Source organism: Nyctereutes procyonoides, unplaced genomic scaffold (assembly GCF_905146905.1).
Source record: "Nyctereutes procyonoides isolate TBG_1078 unplaced genomic scaffold, NYPRO_anot_genome, whole genome shotgun sequence".
NCBI classification, from domain to species: Eukaryota; Metazoa; Chordata; class Mammalia; order Carnivora; family Canidae; genus Nyctereutes; species Nyctereutes procyonoides.
The window spans coordinates 72,254,953-72,281,231 of NW_026575052.1; the positions used below are offsets into that span (position 1 = coordinate 72,254,953).

At 36.3% G+C, this 26,279-nt stretch overlaps 2 protein-coding genes across 14 annotated transcripts in view; both read right to left on the minus strand.

Moving 5' to 3' along the window:
- The window catches only part of MLLT10 (MLLT10 histone lysine methyltransferase DOT1L cofactor), a 249,767-nt gene that overhangs the window by 107,264 nt on the left and 116,224 nt on the right, over positions 1 to 26,279 (minus strand). For 12 of the 13 annotated variants that reach the window (XM_055331277.1, XM_055331278.1, XM_055331276.1 and 9 more), the window contains 3 exons: positions 13,718 to 13,821; positions 11,851 to 11,944; positions 9,903 to 9,998 (listed from right to left, as the gene is read on the minus strand). In XM_055331277.1, the coding sequence (XP_055187252.1) occupies positions 9,903 to 9,998; positions 11,851 to 11,944; positions 13,718 to 13,821 (294 nt within the window). The remainder of the gene's footprint in view (positions 1 to 9,902; positions 9,999 to 11,850; positions 11,945 to 13,717; positions 13,822 to 26,279) is intronic. The other variant, XM_055331281.1, reaches the window with a different exon arrangement.
- LOC129513410 (NADH dehydrogenase [ubiquinone] 1 alpha subcomplex subunit 5-like) lies at positions 23,021 to 23,305 on the minus strand. Its single transcript, XM_055331288.1, has one exon. The coding sequence runs from the start codon at positions 23,303 to 23,305 to the stop codon at positions 23,021 to 23,023; it is 285 nt and encodes a 94-aa protein (XP_055187263.1).

Below are 26,279 nucleotides of genomic sequence, written 5' to 3' on the forward strand. Positions count from 1 at the left end.
CTCTAATAAATAAAGTCTTTAAAAAAAATCCTTAAGCAAAATTATATTTCTCATAAAAAAAATTTAAAGCATACACTTTTATATACTGTATCTTTTATTTATATTAAAAACCCATTCACCCATTTGTGCTTTAAATCATGATTTTAAAAGTAATAATAATATTAGGACCTAAGATACTACTGAGTTGTCTGGAACCAGATTTTCAATTAGCACTTTAAGAAGTACAAAGTCATTTTACATATATGAACTCAATTTTTACAAGCACCTTATGAGATTTAATACTAGTATCACCGAGATCCAAGGAGAAAACTGAGGCACAACATATCCCATTCCAGAATTAGGTCAAAACTTTTCATCTATTATTAACTATTTTATCATTTCTAAACATTAGCTACTATAAGTATAAAAAATGACAACCATACATATATGGAAATATATATATGATAACTCTATATACATAAACTTTCAAGTATTTATCAAGTATGTAGCTAATACTTATTAAGGGAAAAGAATATGAACCTCAAGCTCTCTGACATGCCATGTGGAACAGATTCTAAGTAACTTATTTAAATCTGTAAAATAGATGCATATATTACAATGATCCTATGTCACAGTTTACTTGGCATCCTTTTTTCATTCTTATTGGTATGTATACATCAGTGGCAAATCAAATTAGATGAAATACAGTAAACAGCTTTTCAGAAACTTCTACCTATTTACTGATAACACTTTCACTGCTTGTAGCTACATACTGAAATATATAAAAGAAAAACCAAATGAATACAAAAGTTTAAAAATACAAACTAGGTTTTCTCACTGTTATGCTCCCAAATACGTAACTTTGGACAAATTGTTTAATGTTAATGTGACTCTCTAGATTTTTAATTTGTTTTCCTAGGAAATGAACATGGTGTCTTGAATTCAGTGAATGTTTCATGAACATTTATCAATATCAATTAAACATTCATGTCCTTATTTCTTCATCCATGAAAAAGGAAATTAGATAGTTTAATATATATTATCTATATCAAAATATATATAATATTCTAATAACATACTTAATTTCCATATTGCTAGGGTTTTAGATAGCTGGAATATAATTCTAAACATCTAAATGCATTTAAGTATTTGAGTCTTGGGCAGCCCAGGTGGCTCAGCGGTTTAGCGCCACCTTCAGCCCAGGGCCTAATCCTGGAGATCCAGGATCGAGTCCCATGTCGGGCTCCCAGCATGAAGCCTGCTTCTCCCTCTGCCTGTGTGTCTCTGTCTCTCTCTCTCTCTCTGTATATCTCATGAATAAATAAATAAAATCTTAAAAAAAAAAAAAGTATTTGAGTCTTAATATTTTGTGCAATCTTAACCTAACAAAAAATGGTAACTATAGACTAAAGAACTTAGCCCTCAGCCAATTCAATTAGTCATAAAATCTCTTTCATGGACAAGCCATTTAACTGATGCACACTGTATTAATTCTTGTCTTCAACATCTGAATTCAAGAAAAATTTCAAAAAGGTTATCCACACCAACTTGTAATTTTTACTTTTCATCCTCTTTGACGACATATCTATCCCTTCTAAGTACAAGCTCTTCATAAAATCTCTTCTCTCAAACATTCACCAGTCTAATACATTTTTAAAATATTTTATCTTTAAAAGTAGGCTCCATGCCCAATGTGAGGCTCGAACTCACAACCCTGACACATGCTCTGCTGACTGAGCCAGCCAGGCGCCCTCAAACATTCACCTGCCTAATAAGAACATCCAGGAACACTGTATAAGATTCATAAGAAAAAGGAAAAAAAAGATTCATTTAAAGATTTTTTGTATTATTCTTTTTAGAATATGCAAAAACTTCACCATTTGTACAATACAAAAGTTAAATTTTGTAATATATCTGATTTATCTAACTTTTAAAGAACTGTGATTATTAAGCCTCCAAGTAAAAGTCAGAAAGACATATGAAAAATAATCCATGAACTTTGGAATCAGGCATACTTGGTCTTGAATCCTGGCTCTGTCATTTACTAATAGATATCTCTTGTTTTTGTCTGCCCATTATTTTTCTTTAGGTAATTAATTCTTCCCTACTCTATGTGATCTTAGTAAGACCTTCAACTATATTATCTATCCCCAAAGCCCTGACCACAAGAATGGGTGTGTTACCAAACTAAGGCTAATCCTAAATGGACAAATCTCCCAATCCCCAAAAATCCTAATTCCAATGGTTTTCACTTAAAATCCCTCTTCATCAATATGCCTATAAATATATCTTGTACCAAAAATTATGAAGGGTCGAGTATACCTGCAATCTAAAAAGTTAGCCTGCTAGTTTCAAGGATGCTGGAAGAAGACACAAGACTCCTGCGTTGTACACAAAGGGCTTTATTACTTACAGCAACAGCTTGCCAGAACATCAGCATTTCCATCAGTCTCCCAGGCCCCAATTCTGACAGGATAACTTGAAAAGGGCCAAATGACACTTGCACACATGGTAGGTTGTATTACAGGAGAGGAACCTTGTTGGGCTTAGGGAACCTATTCCAAATAGTAAGCAGATCTGCTGTCAATTATCCCAGAAAGAGATATTATCTCTGTATTTTTCATGCCTGTGAGCAAATCTGCCCTTTGCTCTTAATGATGCTGCCTCCATTTTTCCAAGGCTGTTAATTACATAAACAACTTTGAAAAGATAATCTGGAACAAAAGCAGTCAAGGCCTCTATTCATAAGAGATGTACAAATCTGAGACCCATGGAGATTTGTCTCACAACAGCTGAAGCCAGAACAGCCTAGTGAAATACTGAACCACAAGGATCTACACTTTTTCCATACCTTGCAGTTGATTCATACTCTTACTTATTCTTGAACATCACTCAGTCTTCCAGGCCCTTGCTCTAACATTTTGTCCAAATCTATATGACCTTGTTTCTCAGTTTGATTTACATCCATTACCCAACCTTGGTTCTCATGATCCACTACTTTATTTTTTTTTAACTTTTTTTTTAATTTTTTTTTTAAATTTATTTACGATAGTCACACACACAGAGAGAGAGAGAGAGAGAGAGAGAGGCAGAGACACAGGCAGAGGGAGAAGCAGGCTCCATGCACCAGGAGTCCGACGTGGGATTCAATCCCGGGTGTCCAGGATCACGCCCTGGGCCAAAGGCAGGAGCCCAACCGCTGCGCCACCCAGGGATCCCGATCCACTACTTTAAACACTAGTGAAAACAAATGGTTTCCTTTTCCTTATCTTCATATCCAATCTGCCTAGCAATATCTCCCTGAGGATCCTGTCCATACCTATTTTCTCTGCCTCGTTATCCTGGTGACCAAGTTATTCACCTAGATGCCTCTTTCTTTCTCCCTCCAACAACAGAGGAAGACACAGTATTTTTCTTATGGTCTACTACGCCTTAATATCATATATTCCTCCACTTATTGCCCTATTTCCCCCCTTTTCTTGACAACCAAGGTTCTTTGAAAGAGCTAAATACTCTCACTATTTACATTTCCTCATACCTACCGTACTCATTTACCAACTTCAATAAGCTTCTCCTCTGACCATGACACTGAGACTCCTTCTCAACTTCTTTAACATTAAATCCAAAGAACATATATTGTGCCTTGTGTAGTTGATCTTTTGTATGCAATCTAATTGCTGAGCACTAACTTTTTTGAAATAATCACTTCTCCTGGATTCCAAAACCTATTAGATCTCTCTTAATTTTCCTCATGTATCTATGGCTACTTCTGATTTCCTCTATAGAATCTTCTCTTCCCCATTACTGACAAAGAAATTGAAAAAGGAAGGGAAGCTCTAATTTACAGCAGAATGCCAACTAATAGATGTAGAATGAATTATGGAAAATCACTTTTGTCAAACACTATTTCAGGGAGAATCATCAATAAATGCTAAAACCTGTGGGTGAAAATTTAATAGGGAACAGGGTACCTACCCAATTCTCAGGGTGTGGTAGCCAGCCTCCAAGAGTTTCCCATGATCTTTACTCCCCCAGGTAATATCCAACTACACTGAACAGGTTATTCTGTGTAACCAACAGAATACTGCAAAAATGAATGTCTTAAGAGTGGTTAAAAATGGAAAATGATATTTTATATATATTTTAACCACCAAAAAATGTTTTTTAAAAAAGCAATGCAATAAGGAAAAAAAGATAATGTATAACATAAGGGATAGATCACAAAAAAGCTGCAGCTTTCACCTTGCCCTATCTTGGATCACTCATTCTGGGGAAAGCTTGGTACCATGTCATAAGGATACTTACTCAGCCCTATGGAAAAATCCATGCAGCTAGAAAATGAGGATCTTACTCACCCAGAACCAACATGCTAGCCTGTGAATAAGCCATCGAGGAAGAACATCTTCCATCTCACAGTCATCTTCAATTGACTGTATTCCTGCCAAAACCTGGACTATAATCAGATGAGAGATCCTGAGCTAGAAATACATGAAGTCCAAATTCTGGACCCACAGAAACTGAGACAATAAATGTTTATTTTAATTAAGGCACTAAACTAGGAAAATTTGCTATGCTGCAAAAGGTAAATGATTCAGAATTTCTTACAAGGAGTGGGATGCTACCATAATAAAAAAACTAAAAATGTGGAAGTTGCATGGAATTAAGCAATAGACAAAAGGTAGAAGGACTTTCAGGAGATTATGAATGGAAGCCTAATAAACACTGAAGATACTATTACTAGAAACCTTGTAAACTTTCAGGAGGCTGCTATCTAAAGCATAAAAGAAAATGAAAGAAATTTAATTAAAAATTAGCAGAAAAGGGGTCCTTGTTATATAGAAGCTAGTAGTTTAGCAACATTGTTGCCTATGGTAACACAAAAAATAGAAAGTGTATTTAATGAATTGGATGACTTCACTAAGGCAATTTTTTAGGTAGTATGTTGAAAATGCAATCTGATTTTTTACTTAAAAAAAAATACCAGAGCATAAACTAAATTAGGAAAGGCTACTTGCTGGTTCTGAAAATTCATACACTCTACAAAAGCAAATATAAAACTAAGGAATGGCTTCCAGACAAAGACAAAACCCAGGCCACTATCAGAAAACCATTCCAAGAAGAGTGAAACAAGGGTGTGATTGTAAAATCCATTGTTAAGATGAAGGCAGGGGTAGTGACTCAGTCAGATAAGCATTCAACTCTCAACTCAAGTCCTGATCTCAGGGTCTTAGGATCCAGCCCTACTTTAGGTTCCACACTCAGCAGAGAGTCGGCTTGAGATCCTTTCCCTCTGCTCCTCCCCCAACATGCATGCATGCATGCTCTCTCAAGGAAATAAATGGATCCTTAAAAAAAAAAAAAAAATCAAGGCAATGTCTCCCAAGAACCTAAAACAAGGCTTCAGAGACATCAAGGTCTTTAAAGACAAGGCAAGAATGAGGAAATATTCCAGAACGAACAGACTGAAAAACTGAAGAGACAGGACAACTAAATGGAGTGTGTGATCCTGGCCTAGATTCTGGACTAGAAAAAGTTTCCCTCTTCAGTATGGAGAATATTGAGTGAAATTTGAATATGATCTGCAGATTAACTAACAGCTCTGTGAAAAATGTTAATTTACTAATTTTGATCATTGTACTATAATCATGTAGGAAATTTCATTTTTTTTTAAATTAAAACTACACATTAAATATTGTAGTACACTCAGGCTAAACTGGTACTATGTTTCTAATTCATTCTCTAATAATTCAGAAAAAGATTACACAGAGAGTGAGAAAGTGGGGAGCAAAAAGGGGAAGGGGAGGGAGGACAAGCTTAAAATGTCAACATTTTAAAAATTTAGGTGAGTGGTATAGAGAAATAAAGTGTAGTATTTTTCAAATTCTCTCAAAATCTAAAATTATTACAAAATCAAAAGTTAAAAAAAAAAAACCTAATCTTTCTGGCTGGCTGCCCAACACCTCAGGATGAAGAATCAAAACTGGCACCACTTTAAAAAATTCCTTAGAAATTGGCCCCTTTTTAACTAAGTAGTCTCCTGACACTCCTCAGCCCCAACACACACACATCCCAGGCATCCTAAACTGCTGTTCCTGGAAAGCCCTGCCCTCTTCTTAACTCTTTGCACATGTAGAAGCTTAAAGCTTTAACTTGAGCAGAAGATTTCCAAAAGGAAAGTATGCAAAAAACGGAAGGGGATGACAGGTAACTCTCAATGCTGAAAAATTTTAAAAAGATACAAAGAAGTAATGACAACTCGGTGAAATGAGAGTTTTACTCCCCTGAGGGCCACAGAAGCAGCCCAGTTCTCTTCAAAAAGATGAGTACTCCTAAACAAAAGGAAGTCCAGTCAATCCCTGAAGTTCACAAAACACGGACTGAAAAACTTCCCTCCCACAAACACCCACCCAAAATCAACTAACATTATTTATACTGGTAAGAGCTCCTTTATCTATTGCCATTTATTAGTAACAGAAAAAAAATCAAGAGCAAGTAAGGGGGTGGGGAACACAGAGGGGAGATAAATCCCTCTACTACAGTAGGGGACAGTTTTCTGGCAAACCTACTTGGAAATGAATGCATTTCTACATAATACTGTCACTAATGGGAACTTTGCTGTAAAGTAATGGAAGTATAGTACTATACTTTTAATACATTATGGATTAGTTAACATTAATGAGTGGGAGGAGGATGTGTCTGAAGATCAACTGAACTGGTAGCAGATTATCTCAATGTAATAAATAACCACTGATTTCTAAATAAAGACCTACAAATTAGCCTTCAGAAAAAAATCCTTTCTGAAGCTGAGAACATCCCAATTACAACCACATATTGCCATGTCTGATACGTCTCTGCATTTCCTAACCCTGGCCCACATCTCACTCCGTGGCAGTGCTTCTATAACACAAAGATACTAGGCTTAAAAGAAAATTCTATTTTACAATGAACATTAATAGTCTTAGAAGATATTCTTCTTAAACAATACCTAATGATACAAATTAATAAATTAAACCTTTCCTCTATATAGCTTCAATTCATTTCAAACATGTACTTTGATTCCTTTAAAAATATATACATGCCAATTTTTCAATTTTCATGGCAACTGTCCTTTATTCAAAGTCGTATCTCAGGGGATCCCTGGGTGGCTCAGCGGTTTGGCGCTTGCCTTTGCCCCAGGGCGCGATTCTGGAGTCCCGGGATCCAGTCTCACGTCAGGCTCCCTGTGTGGAGCCTGCTTCTCCCTCTGCCTGTCTCTGCCTCTCTGTCTCTCTCTCTAGGTCTATCATAAATAAATAAATAAATCTTAAAAAAAAAAAGTCATATCTCACTATTGAATTTTCCTCTCTCTCCTTGCTGGGATTTCCCAGTTAATATCTAACCAGTATTTTTTAAAAGATTTTATTTATTTATTCATGAGAGACACAGAGAAGAGAGAGAGAGAGAGAGAGGCACAGACACAGACAGAGGGAGAAGCAGGCTCCATGCAGGGAGCCTGACGTGGGACTTGATCCCAAGTCTCCAGGATCACACCCTGGGCTGAATACGGCGCTAAACTGCTGAGCCACCCAGGCTGCCCAATATCTAACCAGTATTAATAATATACCTTGGGTCACACAGAAATTCTCTGAAAAGCAAAACCTATGTATTTTTTCATTTTCTCATAAATAAAAAGCTAACATAAATCATTGATTTCATTTTTTAAATAAGCATACTATTTAGTATGAAATATTCTTTATCGTCACTTACTTATAATACAAGATATTTTAAAATATCTGCCAGTATGAAGGTAGATAAAAAAAATTCAGAGGGAGAGTGACTCCAACTTATTTTATGAACAATATCATCAAAACTTAGCTTGCAATATATAGTATTTTGAAATTCTAAAGTCTGAATGAATTGTGAGTGCTGTGCTTCAGTGCAACATTTTATAATTTGATAAGTGTATCTGAGACAAACCTACTAGATGTTAAAATCTTAAAAGAGGTAAAGAGGGATGGAAAGAATGATAGTCCATAACATCTGATCTTTTCAGCTATATTATCACTTATACCATAACAAAAAAAAAAAAAATCCCTTCCCAAATATTCCCAAGGCAAGCAAACAAATCTAACAATAATAAATTTATACATTTACCTCACAGCCTTTATAAATGATCAGAAAAACGGTTACCAAACAAAATGTACAAACGGATTTTAAGTTTGACAACAAAATCAAATTATATTAAACTTATATATGCAAAAGTAAAATGTAAATAGTGTTTATTGACATACTAATGAAAATATTAACTGCTAAAATTTATAGTTAAACAGGTTTGACTGGGCAGCCCGGGTGGTTCAGCGGTTTAGCGCCGCCTTCAGCTCAGGGCGTGATCCTGGAGACCCGGGATCGAGTCCCACGTCAGGCTCCCTGCATGGAACCTGCTTCTCCCTCTGCCTGTGTCTCTGCCTCTCTCCCTCTGTGTCTCTCATAAAGAAATAAATAAAATCTTTTAAAAAAAATAAATAAAATAAACAGGTTTGACTAAACACAATGTTTTTATCTAATATTCAACAACTGCAATAAACACCTAAAATGAAAACTCTCATTCCTAGAGAAAAAAAAAATCAATAAATGTAATCAACAGCATTGTATTTACTGAACACTATACTACATTTAATAACTGTCCATTAAAAATATGACAGGGCATGTATGAAGATAAATACGATCATATCATAAATACTTCTTTAAATAAGGTAATGTTCATGAAATGGCTGAAGAGAAGAATATCATCAGTGAGTCCGTACCTGTATCCCTCATTCATGAATCCAAAGGTTACATAAAATATCACAGTGCTTCTTAGTAAAACTGCTAATTACCCAATCTGCCCTTTTCCCATCAGCAATCCAAACAGACAGAACTCTGTAATTGTCACTATCACAAAACCACCTCATTAAAGAGATAAATATGTATACTTGCTGCCTAAGACCTCAAAAGCATATATATAACCTAACAAATATTCTAAAGGTGAATATAAAGTTGTAATTATTATTTCACTCACAATTTGGAATTTAATTTCAAAATCAAAATTTTAAGCTTTTAAAATGTTTACCCCCCAAAAAAGGGCACAGATTCAAACCAAATCTATTCCCAAATCCTAAGTATTTATAAACATGAAAATGTTCCAAACTAGTTTATAACAACTGTTCAAGAGTAAAATTATTTTCTAATTGAAGAGGTCTTTTTTATCCTTAGTTTCTTAAAAACAATTCATAGTGTTATCCTTTTCCTATATTCAATATGTTTCTATGTTTGATATGAAGTATGAATGATTCTACAGTACTTATTATTCATTCACTAAAAGTTACTCATAACCTTTAAACAAATAAAAATGTAAGTGGAAAACAGGTTAAGTCAGAAGAAGACAGATTAGTATTAGGCAAGCATTTAGTGCTTTATTAAAAGACAAAACATTCTCAAACAAATGGTATGATATTTGGCCATTAAAAAAAAACATTATTAGCACCACTAGGCGGAAAAACAATCAAGAATATATAGAATTTCAAAACTGTTCCATTATAAAGTGAAAAGGCTGATGTGATTTTTCCTTACATGTGAAATAATCCGTTAATAATCTATAGCCACAAACTATTACTGAAGTCACCTGAAGATTTCACAGGATGACCACAGTGACACATGCAAAAAATCTCTCACGATTTCAGTCAAGTTCTATTTCAAATTTTCAGCTGAAATAGGTACATACAAACATACTCACAAATATGGCATTATTTTAGATCTACTCTTTGACTTTATACTCTCAATTAGTCAAAAATTTTCAGTATTTCAATGTCTCCATCCAGCTATCAAGAACTTAATTTTATCTAAAAAAGGAAAAAAAAACTATTAAGTAGATGTGCTACATATAGAGCAACAACAAATCCACTTACTTTTTTCTCTTTCTCATGATGTTTATCCTGAGAGTGAGAGGAAGAATCACTTAAACTTTGATCATATGACCTATTAGATCCCCGTTTGCTCTTTTTCTAAAAAAGAAAATATATATACATACATATATATGTATATAAAAATTTTTTAAATAACCTTTTTAGGCTTAACCAATTCAAGTGTGTAATATTTTAAAATGTCTATTGAAGTAAAAAAAAAAACTCTCACTATTTCAAACTATATAATCTAGTTCAGACACCATCCATATATTGTCTATTGCATTCATTATAAAAGAAAATCTAAACTTAAATTTAACATTAATGCCATATTTTTGTACATTCATTAAAATGTGTGAAAATAGGCTACATTTTCAAATAGGCAGTAGCTTGTCACTTTATCACAAAACCATCTCTTAAAGAAATCCACTATAATTTTCACTGTCTTCTTTAAAAAAGGAGTTTCAACCAAAATAGAGAATGCCATACTGAGGAAGGATGCCAAGACTACAAGAAAAGAAAAGAAAATATTTGAAGAGTTACTTCTGCCACATTAGGAAAAGCAAGAAGCCTTTTAATCTCATATTTTCTTTTAAGGCATAGTTTTCTAAAAACTCATCTCTGCAGTTCATTAAGAAAAAAATTAAAGGAAATGTCAGCATTAGACCCATGCATTTTTCAAAGCATTTCTAAAAGTATTGCACATTTCTATTTGAAATACTTACACAAGATCATAAATAAAGGATGCCAGTGAGAGTTATTTGAGGTGTTTAAAACTTGGTGGTACCATAACTAGTTTAAATTAGATAAAAATGAGAATGAAAGATATTCAAATTCCATGCAAATGTAGAGCTTATACAATCTTATTAAATTATTAGACTTTTCCTAACTATCAAATGGGATAATATGTCAATATGTAGCAGTGAGAAAATCCTATTTACACAAACTCAAAATCCATTTTCATTATTTCTAGATTTTATCTTTATTATCTTCCATTTAGTAAATTAAGATTCCAATACACTTTTTACATCTAGAAAGTAAAATTTTCAATTTTACTATCTCAAAATTTCTCTTAAAAGACGTCAATATTCTTTGTCAGCCCTTACACTAATCAAAGTCTTTAATATCAAACAATATATTTATATAACCTTAAGTATTTTAATATGCATGAACCAGAATAGTCGAGCTGCTTTCATGAGAAAGGGGCCCCTAATTATATATCATTTATTTAAAAGAAAGAAAGAAAAAATTAGCCCTACTCACAAAGGAAAGGTAGTAAGAGGAAAAGAAAGACACTTGTAAGAGGAAAAAAAAGGCTTAAACTCTGTGTACATGTCGAGTTGTTACCATTAAAGACTAAAAAATAGACACTTAGGACATTTAATATTGATCCTTCAAAGGAACATGTATGAAACAGCTACTCAAATTTTACCAACTCAATCATCCATTCAACATAGGCAAAAACCTAAAATAATTCCAAAGTTGTATTCAAATAATTGTTCTCAAGATCGTCAACCAAGAAGTTACAAAACAGCTTTGTTTCAGTTTTACTATCTCCTAGTAAATAAAAATGAAAATAAAGAAATAGTAATTAGCTAAAAGATGAGAAACACGTGATAGAAAATCACAAAATGTATAATCAAATGTCAAAAAACAGTATTAGGTCAGAGTCCTCTATACGTGCTTCGTCTACTAAATGTATCCTAACATTTACTACTATTAATAGAACTTGTTTTACAATATTTACCTTTATAAATGAACCTAAGCAAAGCAAAATCTTTAAAATTTATTCGATCTTTTAATTCCCAGTAAAGAACATTCAAAGCAAACAATCTCATGTAAAAATCAAGAGAAAGGGAGTAGCTATTATGCCTTTTTTTTTATAAACAGGGTTAATTCTATTCTTAAAACTATGTGTTATCATTTTAATGTTAAGTTCAAGATAAATTCTTACCAGCTTACTAAAATGGTATTTACAGTAGCCACAGTATTGGACATTATCTGCACCATTACCTTCTTCTTCACAAAGTAATCCAGCAAACTGAGCACTAAAAATAAAGCCAAATATATATATAAGTATATATATAGAAATGTGTAAATATATATATATAAGTATATATATAGAAATATACACATAAACACGTTAAATTTCAAACTACAATATATATAAATTAAAATTCACTTAAGCATGTAGGATTTGTAATTAAACCATACACATCTCTTAAGAGAAAAGGAGAAAATGAAAGGCTTTACTCTCACTGCGACCAAGTACATGTCACCTCAACTTTTAATTGATGTTTTTTAAAGTTATACTTATAGTTTATAATAAACTTCTGACCCAGCCATCTCTAATAAGGATGAAGACTTATATAGTTCTATGTCACCAAATAGACATTAAATTGCTTTAAGATACCCTCCCTCCCTCATAATTAACACTTCATCTTACTTTTTCTATCTGTATCACAGGTACAAATAGTAAGTAAGGTCAGGCTTTTGAAGAGCTGAAATGACTTGTGATGGGATGAACCCAGAGATGCAAATTACATACTGTTACAAGGAAAATGCTTCAATGCTTTAATAGGATTAAATTTAATCACTGTACACACTGTGTACACAGCACTGTACAGCAGGTAAGAAAAACATAAACTATGTTTTCCAGTCATAAACAATGGAAGAAATTGAATCGAAACCTAAAGTTATGATATTCATTTTTTTAAAAAAACACAAAGCACTAAAATTTACAATCATCTTGTCAATTTGTCATCAGTTTCAATTTCCACTTTTAACATTTCAAAACTACATTTCAAAATCTTTTTGGGGGAGAGATAATATCTGCCTCAAAGAACTTTCATCTTTTGAAAAATTATTAACAGAATTTATAAAATCAAAGATTTTTTCCATTCCCAAAAGTAACATAAAATGGACTTCTTTAATCCATACACTGAAAGCTCAGGAAATAAAGCATGTGCCTATACTGGCTGCTAGATACAGACTATTTCTTGAAAGTAACAAGAACATGGATTATTCCCAAACTTTAATTTTGAACTGTTGTCTATTATGTTGAATATTATAAGATAACTTTTGCTCTTGAAACTTTATGCCAGGGGATCCCTGGGCGGCGCAGCGGTTTGGCGCCTGCCTTTGGCCCAGGGCGCGATCCTGGAGACCCAGGATCGAATCCCACGTCGGGCTCCTGGTGCATGGAGCCTGCTTCTCCCTCTGCCTGTGTCTCTGCCTCTCTCTCTCTCTCTCTGTGCGACTATCATAAATAAATAAAAATTAATAAAAAAAAAAATCTTTAAAAAAAAAAAAAAAAAAAAGAAACTTTATGCCAAAAAAAGTATAGAAGTAATTTTTAGGAAGTAGCCACTGTTATACTGAGAATATGATAGTGATTGCTTTTTCCAACCCTCTTCAAACACAAAGTGAAGAAACACAATCATTCATTAAATCCTTACTAATATTTCAGGTGTTACACTAACCTATTATCAGCTCTTTTATTATTAACTATTATCAGCTCTTTTAATCCTAACAACAAATCAAATATTAGGTAACCAATACCCAGTATTATACACAAAAGTCAACTAAAAAAAAAAAAAAAAAAAAAAAACATAAGAACCAGAGTCCACCTATTTAAAATTGACTCTGGTAAATTCAATTATTAGAATCATCTTTATTATAAATAAGAAAATTGAAACATAGAAACTATCCCAATAAAATTTACTGTAAATATTTGGGTACCTAAACCTTCAACTTACAAAGTGTTCCCTTGAACAAAGTAAAAGAATTTCAGTTCTGTACAAGGACAGAAACATACTTACCATGTCACATGGAAAGCCTGTCGACATCCATGTTTATTACAGGTCATGCAAGCACCAGTGGCTGCTTTGCTTTCTCTTCCTTGTTCATCACAAATGTAGCAAGTCTTAGGATAGAGAAAATAAATAAAATGAAGCAAAAACCTTAAAGCGCTTTACAGGAATGAATTTCACAATTATCTTCAGAAGTCAAAATTGGGTTAACTGTCTAACCTACTTTACTTCAAAACATAAATTCATTTTTCTGACGGTAATCTAATTTTTATAAACATGAAAACATAAACAAGAACATGGAAGCAGTCCCTGTAGTATCTCACAAAGGCTCAAACATCTTACACAATAAGAAGAATCTTCATAGGCCCTGAGAGGTCAAGGGCCAGAACACAGCCTGTAATACCTTGGTCTTAAAACTTCCTCACCAGTATTCAACTGATTTCTGTAACAAGAGTGTAAAAAGAGGTTTGTGTTTCCTTTCTGCTCTAAGTAAGCATATCTAAGGAATTTAAACACAGGGAATTAGGAGATAAAAGATGAAGGATGACCCTATGTGAGCAAAATTTAGGCCATTTTAACTGTTCACAAGAATCGCACATGAGCTGTCATTCAGCCTGCTAACCTGACATATTGAGCCTGAGAGAAAGATACTTTAGTAGCTTAGGAGGTCAGAGATGTCTCCAGGAGGAACTGGCCAATGAACACTCCCAACAACTTTAACTGACATGTGGTCCTCTTCCCAGGTAAAAATTGCTGATTAATATAGTACTACCTTTACAATTATCAGTGTCTAGTGAATACAATTATCAGCAGACTAGACGCTGAGTATACAAAAGTTAATGCCTACATAAAATCAGGTGATACACTTCTAAAAAGAAACCAACTTCTGTGTTGTTGTTTTTTTTAAGATTTTATTTTTATTTATTCATGAGAGAGAGAGAGAGAGAGAGAGGCAGGCAGAGGGAGAAGTAGGCTCCATACCAGGAGCCTGACGCTGGACTTGATTCCGGGTCTCCAGGATCACATCCTGGGCCAAAGGCGGTGCTAAACCGCTGAGCCACCCAGGTTGCCCCAGAAACCAACTTCTTAACACTAATACGGTATAACCTAGCTAACCTATCGTAGCCAATAGGACCACACATTTTTTAAACCTAGAGACATTTCCTCCACTATGTACTGTGATGCCAAATAATACTATTCAGCAATATTTTTTTACAAGGACACAGTTCTCAAAAAAGCCTCGTACCAAGTCAGGTAAATTAATTTAAATGCAGGATTCAGAGTGATTTGAATTAAAAAATTATTTTATATATCTCTAACAAGTAAAAATCCCAAGTTAAAACAAACCAATTGAGACACACTGAATGAGAGCATCTCTACCCATTCAAATAACAAAAAGAAAGTCCAAACAATTACAATGAAGAATGTAACATATATTTTTTAACCTACAAATGATCAAGAAGATTTAAAAAAAAAAGACAGAAACAATAGCCAAACTGTGGAAGAAGCCTCGGTGTCCATCGAAAGATGAATGGATAAAGAAGATGTGGTTTATGGATACAATGGAATATTACTCAGCCATTAGAAATGACAAATACCCACCATTTACTTCAACGTGGATGGAACTGGAGGGTATTATGCTGAGTGAAGTAAGTCAATCGGAGAAGGACAAACATTATATGTTCTCATTCATTTGGGGAATATAAATAATAGTGAAAGGGAATAGAAGGGAAGGGAGAAGAAATGTGTGGGAAATATCAGAAAGGGAGACAGAACATAAAGCCTCCTAACTCTGGGAAACGAACTAGGGGTGGTGGAAGGGGAGGAGGGCGGGGGGTGGGGGTGAATGGGTGACGGGCACTGAGGGGGGCACTTGACGGGATGAGCACTGGGTGTTATTCTGTATGTTGGCAAATTGAACACCAATAAAAAATAAATTTATTTAAAAATAATAATAAAAATAAAATATGAAATAAAAAAAAGACAGAAGACTGAAACAGTAACACTTTATATAGCAAAATTCAGGGAAAATATGCAAATATGCTTTAAAGAATCTCTCAGGAACTTTCAAAGCAGACAGTGAAAAGACACCACCATTTGACCATTCAATAAAACTAAAACTTATGATGGTATTAAGAAGAAAGAAAAGGTAGTGCTTTCAGATTTCTGGAATGCAGAAGAACTCTGTGGATCCCCTCCCCAGTGAATTAATCACTTCACAGTTTAAAAAAAAAAAAAGGTCTGAAAATTATCCTAAAAACATGAGGCAAACAGTGGAAAATTTATTCAAAAAACCTACAAAATTTCAATAAGAACAGTGAGAGTCTGTGGAATTTGAATCATGATTTGCTCCCATCACACCGCACCACATACACAGCTTGCTCTGATGGAAGTTCCCCTCTGGGTGGATGTGGTTTGAGAAGGTTCCCTCTCTCCCCAGCTCTCAGTCTAAAGCTATAGCTTTACTAGAAGAACTAGTCTCTATTGACTCTCAACCTTCTCAGTGCTGTTAGCTCTCACTCATAAAAATCCCACCCTAACAACAGGCCTAGAATTCTGAGGCCATAGCATCCCTACCCCAGCTCGCTAGTCAAATGAAGTCCCAATGGTAGGGGAATGATTTGAGAAAACCAGGGGCTACTACACCCTTCTCTCCTCCTAGCACCCTGTTGGAGTACATATTTTTCTCTTCAGAGTAGCAGACTGCTGTCACCATCCCCAGTTCCAGAGCAGTAATGTAGAGGTTCTCAGAAGGGGGGTGAGGGGGACAAAAGCTCAACAGCTCTGCCTAAATGGACGAACTTTATTTGGAACAAGACCTGGAGAAGTTTAAGGGCACTGTCCAAAACACTCTGGTGGTGGGATACCCGGGTGGCTCAGTGGTTGAGCGTCTGCCTTCGGCTCAGGGCATGATCAGTCCCAGGATTGAGTCCCACATACAGCTCCTACATGAGGCCTGCTTCTCCCTCTGCCTGTGTCTCTGCCTCCCTCTCTCTCTCTCTCTCTCTCATGAATAAATAAATCTTAAAAAAAAAAAAAACACTCTGGTGGCAAACAATTAAGACAGGACCAGTAGCTCCAAGATACTAGTAAAAACAAGCAAAACTAGACTGAAGATTAAAAGAGGGAATGAAAGAAAGACAACAAATAAGGGCCTTCCTAGAATCTACTCATCCCTGGGGTGCAGATGGCCATGTACATGAACTAGGTTGCACTCAACTGGGAAAAATCATAGTGGGACTTGGGGAAGGCTTAAAAGCATTCACCAAAGCCACACACAAATCCATCAGCCAATAAGGTTCAGAGGGTTCTAGTACAAACTATGATCAAAACCTGGCTGAAAAATAAATTACTGTGACCCAGGGGCAACTCCTCAAAATCCAGACTTGAAAATAAAATCACACATATACATATGGTCTGAAAGATTGTGTACGTGCTTAAGACTGCACCCTCTCAGGAACAACTAAAAAGAGAACCTCACATCTTCTTAGAAAATAATCTTTAGGGGCACCTGGGTAGCTCATTCAAACTAAGTGTCTGCCTTTGGCTCAGGTTATGATCTCTGCTCAGCAGGAAGCCTGCTTCTCACTCTCCCTCTGCCTTTGGCTCCCCCCGCTTATGCTCACCCATATGCCCACTCTCTCAAATAAATAAAAACTTAGAAAACAAAAAGAATCTCTAAATCACACACATACTAAATGAAAAAGGGTGAAAATCTAACCTAAAAGGGCTTAAGCACAATCTCTGACTGAATCATTAAGTGGTTTATGTTGACCTACAGACAATCCTAAAAGTCAGGCCTGTTTTTTAAGGAAGTCATGTTAGCAGTGCCACCTGAAATTATACGCTGTTGGGAAAAGAGACATGAGAAAATTAGCCCAGCCAAGTCATTAAGCAGATAAATGACCAAACAATAGGACCCACGAAAAGAAGGAAAGATCATCTTCTAGAGTGGCTATATTATCTAAAATATTCAGTTTCACCCAAAAAATGTAAGACATGCAAGGAAACAGGGCAGTGTGACCTATATACAAGGAAAAAAAAGTAGACATTAGAAACTACCTTTGAGGAGGGGCCCAGATGTTGGACTTAAAAGACAAAGACTTTAACAAAGTAGAAATTTTAAAGTTTAAATTCACTAGAGGGGCTAAACAGTAGATTTGAGTTGGCAATAGGAATCAAGAAACTTAAAAATAGATCAATAAAGGGGCACCTGGCTGACTCAGTTGGGAGAGCATGTGAGTACTGATCTCAGGATCATGAGTTCAAGCCCCACACTGGGTATAAAGATTACTTAAAAATAAATAAACTTTGGGACACCTGGGTGGCTCAGTCGGTTGAGGTCCAACTTGATTTCAGCTCAGCTCATGAGATTGAGCCCCACATTAGTCTCTGTGCTGGGTGTGGAGTCTGCTTAAGATTCTCTCTCCCCCCTCCTCCCTCTTCACCCCCTCCATCCCTAAAAAAAAAATAAACTTAAAAAAATAGATCAATAAAGATTATGCAGTATAAAGAAGAGACATCTTGAGGTTAACTACCTAAAATACAATTTTCAGAAGATGTAGGACACCAACCTATGTATGAGAAAACCAGGAGAGGAAAGAAAGGGACAGAAATTGTATCTAAAGAAATAATGGCTGAAGACTTTCCAAATTTGATGAAAAACAATAATCTACAAACCTAAGAAGTTTGATAAACACTAAAAGACCCACACTCAAAATGATGAAAGCCAAACAAAACAAAGTCTTGAAAGCAACACGAGGGGCACCTGGGTGGCAGAATCCATTGAATATCCAACTCTTGTAGTATACCTAGGTCGTTCAGTGGCTGAACACCTGCTTTTGGCTCAGAGCATGATCCTAGGGTCCTGGGATCGAATGCTGCATCAGGCTCCCCAAAGAGAGCCTGCTTCTCCCTGTGCCTATGTCTCTGCCTCTCTCTATATGTCTCTCATCAATAAATAAAATCTTTAAAAAATAAAATAAAAATAAATTAGAAAAGTAAACATTCTGACTCTTGCTTTCGACTCAGGTTGTGATCTCACAGTTGTGAGAGTAGTCCCACAGGCTCTGTACTCAGTGGGGAGGCTGCATTAGACTCTAATTCTCCCCTCCTCTCTAAAATAAATAAATCTTTTTTTTTAAAGATTTTATTTATTTATTCATAGAGACAGAGAGAGGCAGAGACACAGGCAGAGGGAGAAACAGGCATCATACAGAGAGCCCAACGTGGGACTCGATCCAGGGTCTCCAGGATCACGCCCCGGGCTGCAGGCAGCACCAAACCACTGTGCCACCAGGGCTGCCCTAAAATAAATAAATCTTAAAGAAAAGAAAGAGAAGAGAAGAGAAGAGAAGAGAAGAGAAGAGAAGAGAAGAGAAGAGAAGAGAAGAGAAGAGAAGAGAAGAGAAGAGAAGAGAAGGAAGAGAAAGAGAAAGAGAAAGAGAAAGAGAAAGAGAAGAAAAGAAAAGGAAGGAAAAGAAAAGAAAAGAAAAGAAAAGAAAAGAAAAGAAAAGAAAAGAAAAGAAAAGAAAAGAAAAAATGGCTCATCATAAACATAGAAACTACAATAAAATTAATACCTGAGGTCTCAACAGAAATAATGGAGAAGAGAAGGCAGTAGAGGCATTTAAGATATTCAAAATGCTTAAAACACAAAACTATCAACCAAGAATCCTATATTCACCAAAGCTATGTTGCAGAAATAAAGATGCAATAAAGATGTTCCCAAACAAAAACTAAGATACTTTTGGAGCTCCTCGGTGGCTTAGTCAGTTAAGCAGCCTACTCACTGACTCTTGGTGTTGTTGGTTCAGGTCATGATCTCAGGGTCATGAAATAGAGCTACACATCATTCTCTGCACTCAGCACAGAGTCTGCTTGTCCCTCTCTTTCCCCCTCTGCCTTTCTCCCTGCTTGCACTCTCTCTCTCTAAAATAATTTTTTTTTAAATCCTAGGGAAAAAAAACAAAACTAAGATACTTTGTTGCTCCAACCCCAACTAACAAGAAATACTAAAGGAAATTATTTGGGCTAAAATCAAGTGACATGAAAAAATAACTGCAATAGACACACATACACACACAAGAAGTTCCACAGTTTTATCTCAATAAAGCAAATCTTTTTTTTTTAATTTTTTTTTAATTTTTATTTATTTATGATAGTCACACAGAGAGAGAGAGAGAGGCAGAGACACAGGCAGAGGGCGAAGCAGGCTCCATGCACCAGGAGCCCGATGTGGGATTCGATCCCGGGTCTCCAGGATCGGGCCCTGGGCCAAAGGCAGGCGCCAAACCACTGTGCCACCCAGGGATCCCCTCAATAAAGCAAATCTTAAATGTAACAGGCCAATTAAAAATCACATGTAAAATATCTCTTACAAGGGGAATTATACAGGAAATTTTAGTAACAAGACAGCATGATTGGGTATTTCTTTCTCATTCTTCTCTTCATTTAAAAGGCATTAAATAGCACTGGGGCAACTGGGTGGCTCAGTCAAGCATCTGCCTTTGGCTCAGGTCATGATCCCAGGGTCCTGGGATTGGGCCCCATATTGGGTGCTATGCTCAGCAGGGAGACTGCTTCTCCCTCTCCCTCTGCCCCTTCATCCTGCTCCTGCTCTTTAGATAGACAGATAGACAGATAGATAAATGGCAATAGCATAAAACAATGTCCATAAGTTGTATTGCTGCAACTATAACATGCAGAAATGTAATATTTTTGACAATGAAAACACAATGAAAGAGGATGCGAATAAAGCTATATTGGGACTTAGGCAGTAACACCAGATGGTAACTTGAAGCCATAGGAAGAAATGAAGAGAAACACAAATGGTAACTACGAATACCTGCACACACACAAACAAGCTGTGTAAATATATTTGTGGTTTCCTCCTCTTAGCTTTAGAAGACTTAAGATTAAATAGAGCAATAATTTTTACAATATATTGTTGAGTTTATAGTGTGTGTGTGTGTGTGTGTGTGTGTGTATATATATATATATATAGACATAATGTATTCAATAGTAACAGCATGAAAAGGGAGAAGGGGATGCAGACCTTTGGGAATGAATTTCCTAACTTACTGCAGTTAAATAGATTCCAATAAGGTAAACATAAAGCCTAGAGCAACCACTAAGAAAATAACTGAGGGTACCTGGGTGGCTCAGTTAGGCATCGACTCCTGATCTCAGCCTGGGTCATGATATTAGGTTGAGTTTGAGCCCTACTTCAGGCTCCCCACTCAGCATAGAGTCGGCTTAGGATTTTCTCTTTCTTTCTCCCTCTTCCCCTGCCCCTCCCCTCACTCACTGGAACTAAATAAAATCTTAAAAAAGAAAAGGCCCCAAGAGTATAATTTAAAAATGATGAAGGAATGAAAGGGTACACTAGAAAATACCCACTTGAGAAAGGGTACTCTAAGAGGAAAAGAGAGGTAACAAAGTAGTCATAAGACAATGCAAACAAAAAGTAAATGTCAGGGGACACCTGGGTGGCTCAGTCAGTTAAGTGTCTTACTTCAGTTCACATCATGATCTCAGGGTCCTGGGATTGAGCCCCCCCCCCTGCCGCAATGGGCACCCTGCTCAGTAAGAGTCTGCTTGTCCCTCTGACTCTCCCCCTGCTGTAACTCTCTCTCAAATAAATTAAAATTTTAAGAAGTAGAATAGCAGGCATAAATCCAACCATATTAATAATACCATTTAATGTGAATATACTCCAATCAAAAGGCAGAAATTAAGAAGCTAAACTAAAAAAAAAAAAAAAGGGTTCCATATAGTATCTACTGTTTTTGAAAGTAAAACTGAGGAGGAGCCTGGTGGCACAGTCAGTTAAGTGACTGACTCTTTGTCCTGGCTTTGCTTTTGGTAAGATCAATCCCCACATCAGGCTCCATGCTCAGCATGCTCAGCATGCTCTCCTTCTGCCCCTCCCACTTATGACCTCTAAAATAAATTATTTTATTTTATTTATTTATTAAATTTTTATTTTATAAATTTATTAAAGATTTTATTTATTTACTCATGAGAGAGAGAGAGGCAGAAACATAAGCAAAGGGAGAAGCAAACTCCATGCAGGGATCCTGATGTGGGACTCAATCCAGGGACTCCAGGATCACACCCTGAGACCAAGGTAGGTGCTTAACTGCTGACCCACCCAGGCGTCCCAATAAATTTTATTTTAAATCTTATTTAAGTACAAATAACTTAAAAATATAAGAAAAAGATATACCATGCAAATGGCAACCGTAGGATGGCTAGGTGGCTATCACTGTATCAGACAAAAACAGACTCTTGAAACAAAACATTTTTATAAAAGAGGGGCACCTGGGTGGCATATTCAGTTAAGCATCCAACTCCCAATTTTGGCTCAGGTCATGAGTTTGATCTCTGCCTCAGGCTCAGCACTACACATAGAGCCTACTTAAGATTCTCTCTCCCTATCCCTCTGCCCTTCCTCACCTCCACTCATGATATCTCTCTTAAAAAAAAAAAAATTAGGGATCCCTGGGTGGCGCAGCGGTTTGGCGCCTGCCTTTGGCCCAGGGCGCGATCCTGGAGACCTGGGATCGAATCCCACGTCAGGCTCCCGGTGCATGGAGCCTGCTTCTCCTTCTGCCTATGTCTCTGCCTCTCTCTCTCTGTGTGTGTGTGTGACTATCATAAATAAATAATAAAAAATTTTTTAAAAAATTAAAGAGGAGTATTTTATAATAATAAAAAAGGTTAATACATCAGGAAGATAAAACAATTATAACTGTGTGTATATACATATATACATACTAAAAGAGAGACCAAAAGAACCCCAAGACATATCAAAGTAGAAATAATTTGATAATTTTTAAATCTTAGCTACTAGATCGAGGAGGGAAAAAATGTAAAGTAACTGAGGATTATTGAGGAAATGCTCCCAAACAACAAAAATCGTATCTAAATAAAATGTTAAGTATGTGAATAAAGCTATACTCAAGAGGCAAATTCATAGCCTGAAAGTTTTCACTTAAGGAAAATAAAAGTTGTATTTTAACCTAATTTTTATTTTTTTAATATAACAGAATATTTAATTACACTAGTTTCTCATCAACACACTAGTGATTTAATAATGATTATACCGGGGAAGAATCCCTGGGTGGCTCAGCGGTTCAGCACCTGCTTTTGTATGTCTCTGCCCGCCCCTCTCTCTCTCTCTCTATCCCCCTCTCTCTATCATGAATAAATAAAATCTTTAAAAAGTAAAAATAAAAATAATGATTATACTAGCCATTTCCATTGGTTGGCAGGAGGTTCTTCCACTAAAGGCTTCCATGGTTTTCATTATATCATTTTTCTTGCCAGACTTAGTTCATTTTCCACCTGAAGAATCACCTCTTCAAGTTGGCCACCCTGAAGTTGATCTAATTGCTTATCGTCTGATTCTATTTTAACCATACTCAGTTTCTTATTTGTAATCTGTTTTGTATACTTTCTATATGCTGCATTTTTAGGAATTTGCTCAAGAACATCAAGACTCTTTGTGTACAATATTCTTAGCCTCTCATGTGGATTCTCACATACAGCCAATCCCACAAAGTCGGTGGTTTTCTTCAACAAGCCCACCATGAAAGCGCGGATAGGCTGGGGAAACATAGCCCTCTTAACCTAATTTTTTAATAAAACAAACAGGGCTCATATCAAAAGGATTCAGGGACCAAATTTCAACTCCACCTAAGAAGCAGTTGAAAACATCATTCCAAACCTAACAAGTCACTTAAACCACAAAAACATAGCTCTTCTTATACCTGAAAGGTGCAGTAGTGAGGCAACTAAGTAGCCTGAAATCCAAAGAGACACACACTCTTTCCACAACTCCCTAAGCACCACAAGGTGTTCAGACTATCCATCAATGGTAGAGAGCAAGGAGAAAGATATGCAGATAAGAAGAAATCAGTCAAAATTTTAACACACTGCTAAAGTTGATTGTGGGTTAGTATGACAATGTAGAACCACTGGAGCCATTGACAGAGAGTTCTTACCCACTCTTACCCACTCATAGACTCTACTACTCCATGAACTTTTATAGGATGCTCATGGGGAAGACTGACAAAAGGAGACAAAAGCATCCAAAATAATCTCCCTTGGTGGTGCAGGCATGTAGAAGCAAATCAGTTACTACTGATGGTAAGATATGAAATTCCACCTCTTGTCCAGACACTCCTTTCAGAGCCTTAAGCATTCAGGGGACTGGCAGGAAACTCTGTCACCTCCAAGGCATGGGTAAAGACCCACCATGATTAGGAATACAAAGGGAAAAAATCTTTACAGGTAGGCAAGGGACAGGAAAAATTCCCTAACCCAAATTCCCACAATACTATTAGAGTTTTTCCAGTGCTGGAGGGAAGCCAAGAAGCGCTCTTCCTTACGAGTCTTTCCAAAGAGACAAATATAAGTTTGACACTGGTGAGGAGGAAAGGAATGGTGAAACTCCTAAGGCCCAGATATACAGGGCCTACTTAGCATGTCTGACAAAACATCAACTCTTAAATTCATAATTTAATCTAGATACTATAATCCCAAAAGTTCCAAATCTCATCTTCTGCATCATCTAAATCAGATATGGGTGACTCTGGTTGGCCCTGCGGCAAAATTCCTTCCCATCTATACCCTATGAAATAGGGAAATGTTATCTGCCTCCAAGATACAGCGGTAGGATAAGTATAGTATAGACAGTCCCGTTTTAAAGGGAGAAGTTAGAAGAAAAAAGGGGTTTACTGAACAAAAAGCAGGTCTGTAACTCAATAGGACATATTTCATTAGGTTCTAAGACCAAGAATAATTCTCTGTAGCATGATGTTCTATCTTCTGAGCCCATTGGGGTAGCTTTGTCCCTTGGTCTTCCCCTAATAATACCTTATGTTTAGGTTGAGGGCTAGAGCATTAGATATTTTACTTCCACAATATTTGTGTTCTACCCCTAGCTTTTAGCCATATCTATTCACCAGTGCCAAAGTGGCTCATTGCTCTCCATGCTCTTTACTTTACCACACGTTTTTTCCCCCGCAAGTCCCAAGTTTGTTCTGCTTACTGTATGACAGGCCAGTATGTCAAGACATGCTCTTGGGGTAGGAAAGGGTCCTTATTCTGAAATCCAGCCCATCAAAGAGGTGGCAGACTACTGTCCGAAAAAACCATCTCCCCAAGCATGGGATTTGAGATTTTTCTGTTAGGAAGGGGGGAAGTGGGAGGGGTTGGAGACAAAAGGTGGCTGATGTTTGTAGACATCAAGGAAGGTTGAGTAACTTCTTTGTTCTTGATCAGTTGGTCTTTGCGTACAGGATGATGTTGTGCCTGTAAATCTTAAATAAAGCACAGTCATTTGTGTACATATTTCCTTATCTCCTTGGGTGAGGCAGAGTTGAAGTAAAAAGCAGTTTTTGCAAATCTTAGCTATAATATGCCTACAGGCAGGGCTAGTCAGAAGTTTCTAAGTTTAGGTTACAACAGAAAGGGACAAAGAAGCAATAGGGAGTCAGATATTGATACAGGAATGGATTAAGACTTCGAGAGATGCTGGGATGAAATAAAAGTATTTTGCACGTAGTAAGAACACGAATTGCGGGGGGGGGGGGCGTAATAGATTACTATGTGTTGGACTGTGTCCCTCAAGAAAACTATGTAAAGTCCTAATAACCTCCAGTAACTCAGAATGTGGCCTTATTTGGGAAAAGGATCACTGCAGATGTGATTAGTTAAGATGAGGTCACAGTGAGGTAGAGAAGGCCTCTAATTCAATAGATAGACCTGGTCCTTCCAAGAAGATGGCCAGTTGAGGACACAGAGACAAAAGAAAAGGAAGAACACTGGGGTGAAAAAGCAGAGACCAGGGTGAGAAATCCATAAGCAACAGAATGCCAAAGATTGCCAGCCACCACCAGAGACTGGGAGAGAAGCCTTGAACAGATTCTCCCTCATAATCCTCAGAAGGAACCAATGCCAATACCTAAATTTCAGACTCTTACAGCTTCTCTAACTGGGAAAGAATAAAGCGCTTTAGGTAAAAATTCCAATGAAATGTTCATGTGAAGAAAATCCAAGAGAAATGCGGTGACACAAAAAGTATTCAACACCTTCAAAAAAGTACAATTTATAAAGAAAGCATCAAGCTTATCTTTATACTCTCATAAAGATCTATATGCACCCCATGACATAGAGCACACCAATCCAGTAGCTTACTTTAAACCTGACTTTTTGCAGCTAAGATGCATCCCTTTGTTACCTTGTCCTTGTGGAGAAGAAAGGTACCTGGCTTATCTCCTTAAAAAAAATAAATAGATAAAAATTCCCTGTGTTAACTGGGAATTTGGGTGGTCACAGTTTCAGAGCAGGCCAATGCTTTGAACTTTCAAAGAGAAAAACTTAGACCTATAATAGATTTTCTTAAAAAAAAATAGCAAACTACATTCTACAACTATGTACCTTGAAAAAAATAGTAACCTGATCAAACTTAGAATTTGTTGCTAAGTGCTCTACTTCAACTTGACATTATTTCATGGTTTTCTATTACCTGGTGCTGCTGAACATTAGTTGGATAATGAAG

What these genes read in the sequence shown, in the direction of transcription:
- LOC129513410 (XM_055331288.1), bottom strand. Translation starts at nt 23,305, where the DNA reads ATGGTGGGCTTGTTGAAGAAAACCACCGACTTTGTGGGATTGGCTGTA.